Raw genomic sequence first — 17,224 nt, forward strand, 5'->3', positions numbered from 1 at the left:
CACTGCCCAAGCACTTTTGTGGATGATCTCTTTTAATCCTAACCCAACAGGGAGATGTGGCCGTGATCTCACATTACAGAGGAGGAGCCCAAGGAGTGTTCGGTGCTGCTGTGGCCCCAGCCTTTCCTCCAGCTCCTTCTACCCTCTGGTGCCCCTCTGTTTCCTCCCTGGCGGGAGTGGGGATGTGGCTAGAAGGAAGGGCAGGAAAGGTTTTCCTTGCCTGGCATCCTTTGTCCTCTGGTGTGGTTTTGCTGTGGCTGGAGCAGATGTTTCAAGCTGCCTCCTTGTTTTCTGGCAGGTTGCTTTGGGGGTTATTTGGTACCCCCATTGCTGGGAGTAGCTCCTACTACAGGTCTCTTCCTGGGCAGTGTCTTCTCTGGTTCACCCCTTGGGATACTACTCAAGGATCAGCTTACTGGGTTCCACTGTCCACCCACTCTCCAACCTCGCTTCCGGCCTCTGTGCCCTCATGCACCAAGTCCTCCTCTGGACAGCTCCAAGCCATCTCCTTTCAGCCAGCTCTCAGCTGGGCCCAGAAAAGCCTGCAGGCAGGCCCCACCCTGACAAGACTCAGAGCACATGCGCCTCCTGACCCCAGCAAGGAGCAGCTGGCCAGGATGCAGGCTTTTCCAGGCAAGGGTCCACCCAGCCTCCGAGACCCCAGAATCCAGGACACACCGGTGAAGCACCGCAGATGGCCTCCTTGAAGCCCTCTCCGCCTGTGGAGAGGGGAGGCACCCCATGCACTTCCTCCATGGGACAGCACCACCTGCCGCTAGAGAAAGCATCCTCTACCTTCCTGCTGCTCCTGGTGGCAGCTCTCCTATCTCTGCGGGGGGCAGGAGAGGTGTGGGTTGGGGGGTGGTCCTAGGGTTCTACAGCTAGCTCTTAACCACTTCAGTAGCAAGAAATCCTTTCGAGAGTCCATCACTTCACCTTGTTTTAGAATGTGGAGTCGGCTGGGTGCAGTGGCTCATGCCTGTAATCCCAGCACTATGGGAGGCCGAGGTGGGTGGATCGCTTGAGGTCAGGAGTTCAAGACCAGCCTGGCCAACATGGTGAGACCCTGTCTCTACTAAAAATACAAAAAGTAGCTAGGCGTGGTGGCGGGCACCTGTAATCCCATCATGAGAATCGCTTTAACCCCAGAGGTGGAGTTTGCAGTGACTGAGATCACACCTCTGCCCTCTAGCCTGGGCAACAGAGAGAGACTCCATCTCAAAAAAAAAAAAGAAAAAGAAAAGAAAGTGGGGTCAGCAAGCAGCCCTAACTGAAACTAAATCAGAAAAAAAAAAAACTGCATTAAAATAACAACAAAACATTTCGCTTTGAAAATAATTTTAGACTTAGAGAAAAGTTACAAACATTAAGGTAAACAATTCCATAGAGCCTTTACCCAGATTCACCAAGTGTTCACACAATCCTTCCTTTGTTGATCTCTCTCCACCTTCTTTGTTGTTTTTCTGAACTGTTTTTGAAAGTAAACTGCAGGTTGGGCATGGTGGCTCACGCCTATAATCCCAGCAGTTTGGGAGGTTGAGGTCGGCGGATCACTTGAGGTCAGGACTTTGAGACCAGTCTGGCCCATATGGTAAAACCCCATTTCTACTAAACATACAAAAATTAGCCGAGCGTGGTGGCACATGCCTTAATCCCAGCTACTCAGGAGGCTGAGGCAGGAGAATCGCTTGAACCCAGGAGGTGGAGGTTGCAGTGAGCCAAGATCGCGCCACTGCACTCCAGCCTGGGCGACAGAGCGAGACTCCGTCTCAAAAAAATAAAAATTAAAAATAAATAAATATGAAAGTAAACTGCAAAATTAATGACTTTTCACTCCTAAACTCTTCAACGTGATTTCTGAAAACCAAGGACATTCTCTCCATAACCACAGGACAATGGTCAAAGTCAGAAAATTAACATTGATACATACCATAGCTTATTTACAGATTTCTTCCAATCTCCATTTGTCCCACTAATGTCCTTTATAGCAAAAGAAAGGGAAAAAAAATGCTAAAAGCCTTTGGGAGCCCATCTAGGACAATTGCATTCTCTTGTCATTTCTCTTTCGTTCTCCTTTGATCTGGGACAGTTTCTCTCTCTTTCATTTTTGAAAAGTATAGGTGATTTTTTTTTTTTTTTGGTAGAATTACCCTCTGTGTGGGTTTGTCTGATATTTCCTCATGATTTGATTTGGCGTATGCATTTTTGGCAGGACTCCCATAGAAATGATGTTGTGTTGCTGGGCACCGTGGCCCACACACCTGTAATCCCAGAACTTTGGGAGGCTGAGGCAGGCGGATCACCTGAGGTCAGAAGTTTCAGACCAGCCTGACCAACATGGAGAAACTCCGTCTCTACTAAAAATACAAAAAAATTAGCCGGGCGTGGTGGTGCATGCCTGTAATCCCAGATACTCGGGAGGCTGAGGCAGGAGAATCGCTTGAACCTGGGTGGCAGAGGTTACGGTGAGCCGAGATGGAGCCATTGCATTCTAGCCTGGGATACAAGATCGAAACTCTGTCTCAAAATAAAAAAAAAAAAAAAGGAAAAGAAAAGAAAAGAAGCTGTGTTCTTGCCAGTGCATCAGGTCTGAAGGACCCTGATGTCCATTGTCCCATTACTGGTGAGATCACGGCTGATTATTTTGTGAAGTTGGTGTCTGCCAGGTTTCTGAGCTGTACAGTTACTTCTTTCCCCTTTGAATTTTCTTTTTTTTTTTTTTTTTTTTTTTTTTGAGATGGTGTCTTTCTGTGTTGCCCAGGCTGGAGTGCAGCGGTGTGATCTCAGCTCACCACAACCTCCGCCTCCCAGGTTCAAGCGATTCTCCTGCCTCAGCCTCCCGAGTAGCTGGGACTACAGGCACTCACCACCATGCCCAGCTAATTTTTGTATTTTTAGTAGAGACAGGGTTTCACTATGTTGGCCAGGCTGGTCTCAAACTCCTGACCTTGTGATCCACCCACCTTGGCCTCCCAAAGTGCTGGGATTACAGGCGTGAGCCACTGCACCAGGCCCCTGTGTCGTTTTTTAAAAACAGGTTCTTAAACACTGAATCTTTTTAAACATTGTAGCAAAATGCACATAAAAGTTATCATTTTAACCATTTTTAAGTGTCCAGTTTAGTAACATTACATACATTCACATTGTTGTGACTCTATCACCACCATTCATCCACAGAACTCTTTTCATCTTGCAAAACTGAAACTCTGTACCCGTTAAACAGTGGGTCTCCATTCTCCTCTCCTAACCGGCTCTTGTATCCTTCTCATCCCCATTATCATTTGAGCACTTCCTTCCTTTGTGGCCCAGCAAAACAGTCTGGGCTCATATTATACTTTCCCTGCCCCGGCAGCTCCAGTTCCTTTTGATGGCTAATGGTATTTAAAACCAACACCAGGCTGGGTGCGGTGGCTCACGCCTATAATCCCAGCACTTTGGCGGGCCAAGGCAGGCGGATCACTTGAGGTCAGGAGTTCGACACCAATATGGTGAAACCCTGTCTTTATTAAAAATACAAAAATTAGCTGGGCGTGGCATCAGTCACCTGTAATCCCAGCTACTCCGGAGGTTGAGACAGGAGAATCGCTTGAACCTGAGAATCGGAGGTTGCAGTGAGCCGAGATCATGCCATTACACTTCAGCCTGGGCAACAGAGCAAGACTTCGTCTCAAAAAAAAAAAAAAAAAAAAAAAAAAAAGGATAAAACTAAAACCAACACCTGAGCATTTGGTGGGCTTATTGCATTAGGATGTCACTGCTTTCAGGAAATCTCAAGGAACAGAGCTAGAGCTGGGAAACACGTGCACACACATACACACACACACACAGTTTCTGCACCTGTCTATAGTAGAAATCCTGAGTTCACACTGATATCTCCAACATTCAAGTCTTCTCCCTTTCCATATTTGTTTGTCTTCTTTCCAATAGGGAAAAAGTTTGTTCCCAGTATATTTAATATATTCACTTATTTGGCCAGTCCTAGTTTTATAACTGGTAACCTATAACATTGTGAAAAACAAACCTATTAACAAGAATTCAATATTTGTTATGGGAATTTTTTTATTTTGTATTTTGCCTGAGTATGTATAGTCTAAGCAGCCAAAATATCACATTCAAGAGTTACTTGGAGCTGAGCGTGGTGGCGTGCACCTGTAGTTCCAGCTACTTGGGAGGCTGAGGCAGGAGGGTTGCCTGAGCCCAGGAGTTCGAGGCTGCAGTGAGCCACGATCACACCACTGCACTCCAGCCTGCATGACAGAGCGAGATTCTGTCTCTTAAACAAAAAAGAAGTCCATCTTTGCCCCAGTGGTTTGAGATGCCTTTATCATACACTAAGTTTCCTTGAGTATTTGAGCTTATTTCTGGACTCACTATTCTAGTCCATTGGTCTGTCTATTCATGCACAAGCCACACACTGTTTTAATTACAGAGTCTTTAGAGTATTCTTGTAGTGTCAGACCTTTTGTAGCTTTTTCTCTTCGAAGTTTTCCTGTTATTCTTGCATGTTTGATTTTCCACGTGGACTTGGGTCAGCATTTTTAGCCCAATAAAGAAGCGTGTTGATATTTTTACTGTGGTTGGGTCAAATGTTTAAATTATCTTAGGGAGAACTGACATTTTTATGACGTTGCGTTGTCCTATTCAAGGACGAGCAATGTCTTGCATTTGTTCAAACCTACTTTTGAGTCTTTTAGGAGGTTATTTTAAAGCTATCCTAAATAGGCTTTGCACATTTCTTGTTAAGTTGCTTTTTTTGTCCTTTTGATTTTTTTTTTTTTTGTTGCTATTGTAACTGAGCATTTTCTCTACCATTGGAGTCTCTCTCTTTCTCTCTTTCTTTCTCTTTTTTTAAAAAAGTAGACAGAGTCCCACTGTGTTGCCCAGGCTGGTCTTGAACTCCTGGGCTCAAGCCATCCTCTCATGTTCCATCCACCTCGGCCCTCCAAAGTGTTGGAATTAATTACAAGTGTGAACCTCTGCACCTGGCCTACCATTATATCCTCTGACTGGCTATTGTTTGAGTGTATGAAGGCTACTGATTTCCATATGTTAGTTTTTTCTTTTTCTTTTTCTTTTTTTTTTTTTTTTGAGACAGAGTCTGAGTCCGTCACCCAGGCTTCAGTGCAGTGGCATGATCTCGGCTCACTGCAACCTCCACCTCCCGGGTTCAAGAGATTCCTGTGCCTCAGCTTCCTGAGTAGCTGGGACTACAGGTGCATGCCACCACACCTGACTAATTTTTATAGTTTTAGTAGAGATGGGGTTTCGCCATGTTGGCCAGGCTGGTCTTAAACTCCTGACCTCAAGTGATCCACCCACCTTGGCCTCCCAAAATGCTGGGATTACAGGCGTGAGCCACTGTGTCCAGCCTGATTTTCCATATGTTAATTGTATACCTCATTGATTTTTTTTTTTTATTGTTTGAGTAACTTTTATTATTAATTCTCTGGGGTTTTTCAGGCATACTATCATATTATCTGAAAACAAAATGCTATGGACAAAAAAGAGAGAGGCAATATGTACAATATATACACATATATATGTGCTTTATTTTAGATGCACAAATCGTCTCTGATGATACACAAGAACTGACATAGTGTTCGCCTGGGAGAAAGGAATTGACTCACTGGGGCTGCTCTGGGAGAGAGGCTCCCGTGAATCCTTTGGTACCTTTTAAGATTTATTCAGAGTACAGGTGTTGTCTCCTCAAACAATAATACATATTGTGAGATGGTGTCTAGCTCTGACGCCCAGGCTGGAGTGCAGTGGCGTGATCTCAGCTCACTGCAAACTCTGCCTCCCAGGTTCAAGTGATTCTCCTGCCTCAGCTTCCCAAGTAGCTGGGATTACAGGCACATGCCACCATGCCCAGCTAATTTTTGTATTTTTAGTAGAGGGGGGGGGGTTTTCACTGTGTTGGCCAGGCTGGTCTCGAACTCCCAACCTCATGATCCGCCCACCTCGGCCTCCCAAAGTGCTGGGATTACAAGCGTGAGCCATCACACCCGGCCAATAATTTATTTTTTAAAAACCAGTTATTTAGAAATCATGAATTCACAACTTTCTCTAATTGCCTATTCTGCCATTTTATTTTTGGGTCTTTAATAAATATTTCTTACGGCCAATTTTTTTTTTTTAAAGGCAGCAGAATCAGTTGGAACATAAATGATTCAGTGGGATGATAATTCAGAGCCCAGTTCCTGCAACTCCTGTTTGGACTCTGCTGTCCTCGAATGGCAAGCAGGTGACTTAGTTTAATGATACTCAGCCTCACTTTCTATTGCGATCCGTTGCCCCAATGCTGAATCTGCCAGCCAGCCTAACACATTCGCACCTTCTGCGCAATGGCCAGGCCAGGCGAGTCGCAGCCTCTGGGGCTTGCCCCCTCCTCCCTTGGCTCTTGGCAGCTTCCCACCCCACCCCTGCTCCTGTCTCTGTCTCCTGTTCTCCTTCCTGCTTCCACCCTCCAGGGCTGCACTGGAAGGACCTCGGTTCCAAAACCTCTTTCTGTTCACCTCAGGTTGACCATCCTGCCCTATTTCTGACCCCAGGGGCCCAAGCCCCATGCCAGCGCCTCAGCTGACCACTGGCAGAACACTGGCGAAGCCTCCATGCAGGGTCTTGGGGTCCTCCCTTCACAGTCACACGTGTCCCCTCCCCACCTGGTTTCTCTTTTTCCCCACTGCCTGCTTCAGCCTGGCTCTTGGCATGGCCCACACAATAGATAAGGAGGAATAGGATAGCCTGGGAGGGTTTGGGAGGCTGATGTGCAAATTCAGGTGGGAGCTGGCATGGCCAGAGCAGACACTTCAATGGGGCATGCCAAGGGTCATTGAGTCAAGATGGCAGAGGCTGGACACGAGTACAGGGCCGAGGAAGGGCAACCAGGTAGCCAGAAACGTCTCAGAGCCAGGGGCATGGTGAACAAGCAGGTAACATGAGGATCCACATCACCCTCAGCAGCTCTGATCTGCTCTTAGAGATGCTCTTCCTGGCCTGGGGCTCCCAACCAGCCCACAGCAGCTCTTGTTTCTAGTAGTTTCTGCCTGTCCCTGCCCATGATGCATCTCTCCTACCTAGAATCATGCTCAGCTCCTTATTCCCACTTGAGAAGGTGCATGTGTAGCTCCAGCCATTGGAAAAGCAAGTACAGCCTGGTACTGAATTTCTCCCGATTCGCTTTCCGCAGTTTAGAGGAGGGGCGTTTACCTGCCACTTTGCAGAAGGTGAGAAAGGCACCTCAAGAAAAGGAATAAGCCAAAGTGAATACAATTAATATTCACATGCTTTCTTGTTTTTATTTTCTTTTTATTTATTTTTTTTTTAGAGACAGGGTCTTGCTGTGTTGCCCAGGCTGGAGTGCAGTGATGCAGTCATGGCTCATAGCAGCCTTGAACTTCTCCTGGGCTCAAGTGATCCTCCCGCTTCAGCCTCCTGAGTACCTTGGACTACAGGTGTGCGCCACCATGCCCAGCTAATTTATATTTTTGAAGAGATAGGGTCTTCACTTGTTGCCCAGGCAAATTCCTGGCCTCAAGTGATCCTCCTGCCTGGGACTCCCAAAGTTCTGTGATTAAAAGCATGAGACACCATGCCTGTCCTTGCTTTTACTTTGAAGTCAATCAGGCAGCATTAAAAAAAAGTCCAGGAGAGGCTGGGCACGGTGGCTCACGCCTGTAATCCCAGCACTTTGGGAGGTTGAGGTGGGTGGATCACAAGGTCCAGAGATCGAGACCATCCTGGCCCACATGGTGAAACCCTGTCTCTACTGAAAATATAAAAATTATCTGGGCGTGGTGGTGCGCACCTGTAGTCCCAGCTACTCGGCAGGCTGAGGCAGGAGAATCGCTTGAACCTGGGAGGCGGAGGTTGCAGTGAGCCAAGATTGCACCACTGCACTCCAGCCTGGTGACAGAGCGAGACTCTATCTCAAAAAAAAAAAAAAAAAGTCTTGGAGAAACACATCAAAGAGCATACAGCTAGCCAGGCAAGTAAATCAGCCTTTGGTTGCCCTGTTCCTCACCTGTGTACAAAGGTGTGAACGTGCATGTGTTTGTGTGCATGTGCATACATGCCTATGTGTTTTAGGGGGCTTATGACACCTCCCCACCCAGAGAGAAGCCTGCTCCCTCTTCTGTGATCCCCTTCCCAATTCTGTCTTGCAGTGGACAAAAGTCCTGTGGTCATTCTGTCCAGGATTCAGAGCCCAGCCCCAGATCTAACCTCTCCTGTCATCTTGGGCAAGTCACCTGAATTTTTTTTTTTTTTTTTGAGACAGTTTCGCTCTTGTTGCCCAGCCTGGAGTGCAACGGTTCGATCTCGGCTCACTGCAACCTCCGCCTCTGGGGTTCAAGTGATTCTCCTGCCTCCGCCTCCCAAGTAGCTGGGATTATAGGCGCCTGCCACCGTGTCCAGCTAATTTTTTGTATTCTTCGTAGAGACAGGGTTTCACCGTGTTGGCCAGGCTGATCGCAAACTCCCAACCTTAATCACCTGACTTATCTATGCCCCTCACCTGTAAAATGGAGAATAATAACAGCCGTTTCTCCGAGTTGTTAGAGTAAATGGAGGCAGAGCACTTAGCATCCTCTCTGGCATGTGGAGACAGTAAACAGGAAGGACTATGAAGGGGTCTCTCAGCCCTGATGGTGTATTTGTGTATATGTTAAACATTCATTGGCCCCTGCAGAGACAAAGGGAAAGCTTCCCTTTCTCCTCGTGAAGGCTCACTGAAAATCGATAGACAAAAGGAAGATTAATTGGAGAAAAGGCAAAATGTATTTCAACGTGCAGAGCATGAGGGAATCACAGAATGGTTACCCAATAACCCAGTGGGGTACAGGTACATACGCCCTTCTTCATGGGGGAAGGAGATATGGGGGACACGTGGCGATTTGAAGGACAGTCAATGGTTTTTAGGGGGAAACGAATGAGTCCAATGTCTAGACGATAATTAATAATTTATTTGGACCTTGAATGGGAAAGAGAGCAGATAATGGTTTGGGATGAAGTTTGGGCTCTAGGTGTGGTGTTTAATGTTCAGTCTCATATCCTCTGGGATATGAGTTTTAACCTCTGGCTAATGATATTCCAGAAAAGGTAACTGTGTTCCCCTTTGGCAGGTCCAGTTTCTAGGAAGATAAAGAAACTTCAGAGAACAGCGTCATCCTGCACTTTGAGAGAGTCAGAGAATTCAGAGAAGGAGGCAGAGAGGTCAGATAGACCTCGAGGCTGCTTCATGTCAGAGCACCGTATTTTAGGGCAACGCTTTCTGAGCCCCAACACCCCCATCCATGTCAGTTGCTGTGCTGGTGCCAGGACAGGAAATATGAATAAGATACGTTACCCCTCAACGGTTTACAGCCCAGCCAAGGGAGGCAGGCAGGGCAGGTGCAGGGCAGGAGAGCAGTAACTGTAACAATACAACACCGTGGTCAGGCACAGTGGCTCAGGCCTGTAATCCCAGCACTTTGAGAGGCCAAGGCAGGTGGATCACTTGAGGTCAGGAACTCGAGACCAGCTTGTCCAACATGGTGAAACCCCATCTCTACTAAAAATACAAAAATCAACCAGGTGTGGTGGTGTGCACCTGTAATCCCAGCTACTCCAGAGGCGGAGGCAGGAGAATTGCTTGAAACTGGGAGGCGGAGGTGGCAGTGAGCCGAGATCACACCGTTGCACTTTAGCCTGGGTGACAGAGTGAGACTCCATCCATCTCAAAACAAACAACCAACCAACCAACCCGTGGATTTGGTGCTTATCGGGTCAGTTTCTGCTCTCAGTGCTATGTATGAATCAAATCTTTTCATCCTCACAGCAATCCTATAAAGTGGATTATTGCCATGTCACAGATGAGGAAATCCAGGCCCCTCTGCCCACACTCACGGCCAGGGAGTTGGAGGTCAGGGTGCTCCGGAGGCTGCCCTTTGAACCGTCCCCTGCTGCAGCTCTCCCTGGAGCAAGGGGGCACAGTCCAGGGAATTCGTAAAAGGGACTATGTGCAGGTGTGGAGGTGCCTCTCAGACCCAGAACCAGCCCCCCCAACCCATGGTGGTTCTCTGTGTTTCCACTTCTCAGATACTCCTCGCCACGTTGTTGCCAGGGTCCATGTCTATCCTGCCCCATGAGGCGAATGCCCCCTCTCGGGGCTGGTCTTTTTTTTTTTTTTTTTTTTTTTGAGACGGAGTCTCACTCTGTCGCCCAGGCTGGAGCGCAGTGGCGCGATCTCGGCTCACTGCAAGCTCCGCCTCCCGGGTTCACGCCATTCTCCTGCCTCAGCCTCCCGAGTAGCTGGGACTACAGGCGCCCGCCACCTCGCCCCGGCTAGTTTTTTTGTATTTTTTTTTAGTAGAGACGGGGTTTCACCGTGTTTGCCAGGATGGTCTCAATCTCCTGACCTCGTGATCCACCCGTCTCGGCCTCCCAAAGTGCTGGGATTACAGGCTTGAGCCACCGCGCCCGGCGGGGCTGGTCTTTATCCTCCATGCCCCCAGATCCTGCCACAGGGCCTGTCCCTAGGAAGTGCCCTGGAACGAATGGAGGAGACAGGCTGAGTGTTGGGAGTGGGCTGGGTGGGGGACCTGGACAAAGGCAATGGGAGTAGAGGTGGAGGTCTGACCGGCTGTAGTTAAGTGGGACAGAGTCTCAGGTTGCTTGCTGCCAGGTCTGGGCCTGGGTGACCCACAGGTGGTGACTGTGCATGCTGAGACAGGGGACACAGGTGGAGGAGCAGGGTTGGGGCCTGGCAGGCCACGACTCAGGGGTCTGAGTTCAGGAGGAATCCAGTTGCAGGAGGCCCCGATTCCAGAGTCACTGGCTCAGCACAGTCATTGAAACCATCCGAACGGTGGCATTATCTAGAGAGCAGGCCCGCCTTGAAGTAGGCCGAGGTAGACTCCAGAGAACAGGGACAGAAAACCAGAAGGGCAATCAGCTAGGATTCAGTATCGAGGACCTGAGGACCCCAAAGTCCTAACAGTTTAAGGGCAAGGAGCTCCTGCAGGTATCGCTGTGCAATCAAGGGATCAAACAAAGCCACTGGAAGTTCAGGCAAGATCAGCCTACCACATTCCACCCCTACCAGGTTAATAGGCGAAAAATTTAGTTGCTTAAAATAACACTTTCTGTTAACCTGAACATTTCAACATTTCATCTTCCCCCAAATGATTCATCCTCCATAAGTTAAGGATAATAAAGCTCCACTGTGCTTATATAGCTGAGGTTATTTCAGTAGGTATGACAGCTGACTTCATTTTGAGCCTTACCTGATGTGACATCACACCCACACTGGGCATGGCAGAACTGAGTTTGCTCCCATTTTTCAGATGAGAAGACTGAGGCCCCAACAGGAAGGCTCTGGAACGCAGACCTTCTGGGGCCTGGTGCAAAGCTGATTCCACAGCACCAGGACCAGATCACTGCATAGATCCATATTCAGCCCACTGTGTGGATGGGGGCTTTGATCCCTGGCGGCAATGACCCAGGAAGTGGAAAACATTCCAGCGCGGCTGGTTAGGTGAGGTTGGGAAACGCATTTCCAACTGTTCCTGACACAGAGGGGGCGCCAAGCAAATATTTGCCAAGTGGATAAAAATTTCATCATTCTTGTTGCTCAGTGTTGCAAGCTCCTGCCTCGAACACACAGGGTGGGTGGGGCAGGCCCTGGCAAAGGCCAGGATCCTGCAGTGAGTGGTTAATTATTCTAGGAGTTCAGGCTTGCAGGAGGCCGGACAGAGCTGGGGGGGAGGGTGTGTGCCTAGTTCATTCCTAACAAACTCCTGCAAAGTTAAGCTGAAGTTCTGTGAGTCCTAGAAAGGTACAGCTAGATCTCCCACCTCTGGGCAGGTCACCTCCGAGCCTGTCCATACCCAACGAGGACCGTCCCAGGAGAAAAAAAGCCCAGGGCTGGGATCAGCCTTGGTTTCCTTGCTAGAGGTTGGACTAGGGTAGGGGAAGGGCACCTAACCCAAACCCGTTGATTGAATTCCACTGCTCAAGGTTTCCCTGTGGAGCTGAGAAACATGTGGCCATCTTCCCTGAGCTTCTCACGTGTTTCTGTTCTTACTTTGATCCTGGAATCTGGAAAACCATGGCAGGCAAGATCTGCTGGAGAAACTCCTTCCCTGGAGAATTCTAACTCCAGTTAGGTTCCTCTAGCAAACTAGCTGTGTGCCCTGAGGCAAATCACTGAACCTCTCTGAGCTTGTTTTCTCACCTGTAAAATTAGTCTGTTGTGAAATAGATCATTTCACAGCACCCCCTTCTCTCTGGAAATGTACTCGAAAAGACTAGTTTCTCCTCCCTAGTTTGAAAGCTTTGAGAGGGGCTGGGACACAATTCTATTCGTCACTCTCTCTCCTCCAGGGCCAGAAGTGCAGAAGGCACTTAACAGGCTGAATAAATAAAACTCCTTTAAAACTAACGGAAAGAAACACTTGATGTTTACTCTGCACCAAGCGAAACAGTTTCTATGGATTATCTCATGTAATCCTCATACTGCTCAAAAAGGTACTCTTTTTTTTTTTTTTTCTTTTTTAAGATATGCTCTCGCTCTGTCTCCCAGGCTGGAGTGCAGTGGTGTGTATTCACAGCTCACTGCAGCCTTGACCTCCTGGACTCAAGCGATCTTCCCACCTTAGCCTCCCAAGTAGCTGTGACTACAGGCATATGCCACTCTGCCTGGCTCATCTTTTTTCTTATTTTTTTGCATACAGATGAGGTCTCACTATGTTGTCCAGGCTCGTCTTGAACTCCTGAGTTCAAGTGATCTTCCCACCTATGCCTCCCAAAGTGTTAAGGTTACAGGCATGAGTCACCATGCTGGCCAGGAAGGTACTATTGTGCCTGTTTTAAAGGTGAAGAAACGGGTCTGGGCACTATGGCTCATGCCTATAATCCCGATGCTTTGGGAGGCAGAGGTGGGCGGATCATGAGGTTCAGGAGTTTGAGACCAGCCTGGCCAACATGGTGAAACCCTGTCTCTACTAAAAATACAATAATTAGCTGGGCATGGTGGTGAATGCCTGTCATCCCAGCTACTCGGGAGGCTGAGGTAGGAGAATAGCTTGAACCTGGGAAGCAGAGGTTTCAAGGAGCTGAGATCGTGCCATTGTACTCCAGCCTGGGCAACATAGCAAGACTCTGTCTTGGGGGGCGGGGGAGGGGAGGGGGAAGAAATCAAAGCCTGCAGAGGCTGGGCAGCATGTCTGAGGTCAGGCAGCCTTGTGTGGAGTGGCTGGGACCAGAAGCTGGATCAGAACCTCACATGTTTGCAGACAAACTTGTCTCCTCCAAGGGGCAGATCCATTCCAGGAAGAAAAAATAAAGCTTGTCTAAGACCGGCCAGCAAGAGGGGAGTGTCCAAATTGCTTCATTTCCACTTCTGGGAGAAGGTGCTCATGATGGGGATCGGGCAGCCCCTCCACGTTGGGTTCCCTGTCTACGCTGTTCCTGACTGCAGTGGCCAATGGTGTTATTTGCCCCTAGAGCAGTGGTTCTTAACTGGGGGTGATTTTTGCCCCCCAGGAGACAGCTGGCCACATCTGGAGACTTTCGGTTGCCATAACTGGGCGGCGTTACTGGCATCTAGTGCAGAGGCCAGAAACGCCCTCTCTGGTCTTGTTTCCAAAGGAAGGGCCAATAAGGTATCTCCTCAGTGCTGCCTGGCAGGACGCTGCCCCTGCCTGCTGAGATGGTGCCTGGGGGCTGGGAAGGCGGGGAGGGGTGATCCAGGTCGTGATGGGCAGGGGGGAATTTGGGGCCTTCTCAGACACCGACATCCACCTCTGCACAAAGGATAAATCCAGGGCAAGGACTATGGAGCCCCTATCCTTGGGAAATGGGGAGAGATGTTCTCCTTGAGCAGAAAGAATCAAACTCCCTGGGTCCACCCACTCCGGGAATTCCAGAGACCAGCCTCCAAGTGTGCGCTTCCAGAGTTTAGAGCCAGGTTCTCCTCTAATTCAGCCCAGTCAGCCCTTCCCTAGAATATCCCAGCTGGGCTGGAACATTCCTCCTTGGCATGGCACAGGCTCCTGTTAAGCTCTGGACCCATCTCCTTCTGGAGATGAGATGTACTATTTACCTGCTAGAAGGGCAGGTGGTGGGAGAGTAGCTTTGGGTGGGATCACAGACATGTCACAGCAAAATTCACCTTAAACAGGCCAGATGCCAGAAGGGAGAACGCCCGGGATTATGGGCTAAGGGAGAGCTTGCTAGGTGCTAGCCCAGTCACGGGAGCGGAGAGCTCTGGGGCCCCAGCACTGCTCAGAAGGCAGAGACAGGATGTCCAAGACCCTCAGGCTCCCCAGAGTGACCTTTGCTGGGCATGACAGAACCCCTGGCTCCTTAGGAAGACCAAGGCAGCCCCAGCGCTACAAAGATTTAGCACTTGGTGGTTTTATTTCTTCAAAAATAAAACAGAAAGGAGGCGGGGCCCCACCTCAGCACCAAGTGGGCAGCTCAGAGTTGCAGCCTCCCTCCTCCAGGGCTCGCCTCTGCCTTTCCTCCCACCCCCACGGGCAGCCAACAAGTCAACAGGATTCCTGGCCTTTGAGATGTCACCCAAAAGTCACCTGAGTTGAATGAAGAAACACTCTCTCGGTTAAAGCAGAGCCAGAGCTACCAGGCCAGGCATTGCTGGTGGCCAGCATCACTCGAGCTTGCCTGCATCCTGCCCAGCCTCAGTGACTCTTCCCCCGGCCCTCTGAGATGATATCTTCGGGCCGGGCACGCATGTACCACTCCACCCAGGAGCCATCATAGATGGGCACGTCGGGCTTGCCGCAGAGGTATGCCCCTAGTGCCACGTGGCAGGCCGTGACGCCAGAGCCACACGTGGCCACCAGTGGCTTGGACAGGTCCACCTTCTTCTCCTGGAACAGATGGCGGATCTCCTCAGGGCTCTTCTCCAGCCCCTCCTGGGTCAGGAAGTCTGTGAAGGGGATGTTCACGGTACCCGGGATGTGGCCAGGTTCAATGCCTACAGCAGGGGAGCAGGGAGGAGGCGACAAATAGAAGGGTGCTATGAATGGTGCCTCGTATTTGTGGTGCCCGAGATATTGAGATCATGCTGTGCAAGCATGGTGCTAAATCCTTTCTATCCACCATCTCATTTAATTGTTACAACCATAAAACTCGAGCACTGTTTAGAGGAGTCCCCATTTTATACACGGTGATACTGACGTTAAGTACCACCTAAGGCTAATGCATCTACCAAATTGCTGACTGAACTTTGAACCTAAGAATTGGCCCCCAAGGTTTCCTGACTATACACCCTAGGGACAGCAAAGCAATAAACAAGACCCCTGCCTAGCTAGAACGTGCAGCACCTGCAGGCAAGGAGTTTTAATCTGGCAGGGCAGACAGGCAACTGAATACTTACAAGCATAATGGGTGTTCCAAAAATGCCCTACTGGGTGGCCTGGGGCATGTCAAAAAAAATAACACCAGTAGTAGCAATAGCTGATACTATTACTGAGACAGGGTCTCATTCTGTTGCCCAGGCTGAAGTGCAGTGGCATAATCATGGCTCACTGCAGCCTCAACCTCCTAGGCTCAAGCAATCCTCCTGCCTCAGCTTCCTCCTGAGGGGCTGGGACTACTACAGGCACATGCCACCATGCTCAGCTAATTTGTTTTTTTTCTTTCTTTTTTTTTGTTTTGAGACGGAGTTTTGCTCTTGTCGCCCAGGCTGGAGTGCCGTGGCACGATCTTGGCTCACTGCAGCCTCCACCTCCTGGGTTCAAGTGATTCTCTTGCCTCAGCCTCCCGAGTAGCTGGGATTACAGGCTAATTTTGTATTTTTGGTAGAGACGGGGTTTTACCATGTTGTCGAACTCCTGACTTCAGGTGATCCACCTGCCTTGGCCTCCCAAAGTGCTGGGATTACAGGCGTGAACCACCGCGCCTGGCCTAATTTGGTTTTTATAGACATGGGTTCTCACTATATTGCTCAGGATGGTCTTGAATTCCTGGCCTCAAGCAATCCTTCTGCCTCGGCCTCCCAAAGTTCTGGGAATATAGGAGCTTTGCCTGGCCAATAGCTGATGTTACTGAATGCTTACTTTGTGCCACGCACTGTTTGGAGATGGTCAGCTATTGTTTCTCCTTTAATACACCCCAAAATTCTCTGGGAAAGAAATGATTATCCTCTTTTGTACAGATGAAGAGAATGAAGTACAAAGACTAGCTTGTGCAAGCTAGCAGAGGGCAAGGAGGAGTAAACCCAGGCAAGTCTATGCCTCCCACCATCATGCCACACTGGCTGGGGGCTCAGCGGGTGGAGGAAGTTTCTCTGAGAATGCCCCGAAGGATGAGCAGGATTCAGTCACATAAAGGGGTCTGGGTGGATGGAGGCCTAGAGCATCCCGGGCAAAGGGAATCTGAGAGGCGAAGTAACCACCTGTTGCTCGGAGGGGTTTTAGGTCATTGTAGAGAAAGCCCAGACAGTGAGGAGGCAGAGGCCCAAAGGGGAAGCCAAAGGGGATGGAAACGCCTTAGCAGGCCTGGAGTTAAGACTTGAGGGCTTTGACCTGACTGCAGGGGGAACTCAGGTTTCTATGTTTACTTTTTTACTATTACTCTTTCTTTCTTTCTTTTCTTTTCTTTTCTTTTCTTTTCTTTTCTTTTCTTTTCTTTTTCTTCTTCCCTTTCCTTCTTTCCTTCTTTCCTTCTTTCCTTCTTTCCTTCTTTCCTTCTTTCCTTCTTTCCTTCCTTCCTTCCTTCCTTCCTTCCTTCCTTCCTTCCTTCCTTCCTTCCTTTCCTTCCTTCCTTTCCTTCTTTTCCTTCTTCTTTCTTTCTTTCTTTCTTTCTTTCTTTCTTTCTTTCTTTCTTTCTTTCCTTCTTTCTTTCTTTCTTTCTTTCTTTCTTTCTTTCTTTCTTTCTTTCTTTCTTTCTTTCTTTCTTTCTTTCTTTCGAAGGGGCTTGCCATCATGTCCAGGATGATCTTGAACTTCTGCGCTCAAGGGATCCTCCCACTTCAGCCTTCCAAAGTGTGAGAATTATAGGTAGGAGTTACCTTGCCCAACCTAGATTTCCATTTTTAAAAGATCATTTTGATTGTACCAGAAAGAATGAGATGGGATGCCTGGCGCGGTGGCTCACGCCTGTAATCCCAGCACTCTGGGAGGCCGAGGTGGGAGGATCACAAGGTCAGGAGATCGAGACCATCCTGGCTAACACGGTGAAACTCTGTCTCTACTAAAAATAAAAAAAAAATTAGCCG

At 48.9% G+C, this 17,224-nt stretch overlaps 4 protein-coding genes across 7 annotated transcripts in view; 1 reads left to right on the top strand and 3 right to left on the bottom strand.

The window, feature by feature from the left end:
* Window positions 1-14,697, bottom strand: part of CYTH4 (cytohesin 4) — a 285,576-nt gene extending 270,879 nt beyond the window's left edge. The window contains exon 1 of the mRNA XM_050806323.1: window positions 14,694-14,697. The gene's annotated coding sequence lies outside the window, so the exon portion shown is untranslated. The remainder of the gene's footprint in view (window positions 1-14,693) is intronic.
* PVALB (parvalbumin) overlaps window positions 1-17,224 on the top strand; it is a 307,642-nt gene that overhangs the window by 61,760 nt on the left and 228,658 nt on the right. The gene's annotated exons all lie outside the window — the stretch shown is intronic.
* Window positions 1-17,224, bottom strand: part of KCTD17 (potassium channel tetramerization domain containing 17) — a 357,579-nt gene that overhangs the window by 19,391 nt on the left and 320,964 nt on the right. The window lies entirely within an intron of this gene.
* Window positions 14,382-17,224, bottom strand: part of MPST (mercaptopyruvate sulfurtransferase) — a 462,750-nt gene continuing 459,907 nt past the window's right edge. Inside the window, exon 4 of the mRNA XM_050806342.1 lies at window positions 14,382-14,980. Coding sequence (XP_050662299.1) covers window positions 14,682-14,980 — 299 coding nt within the window. The 3' untranslated portion in view covers window positions 14,382-14,681. The remainder of the gene's footprint in view (window positions 14,981-17,224) is intronic.

This window comes from Macaca thibetana, chromosome 10 (genome assembly GCF_024542745.1).
Source record: "Macaca thibetana thibetana isolate TM-01 chromosome 10, ASM2454274v1, whole genome shotgun sequence".
NCBI lineage: Eukaryota > Metazoa > Chordata > Mammalia > Primates > Cercopithecidae > Macaca > Macaca thibetana.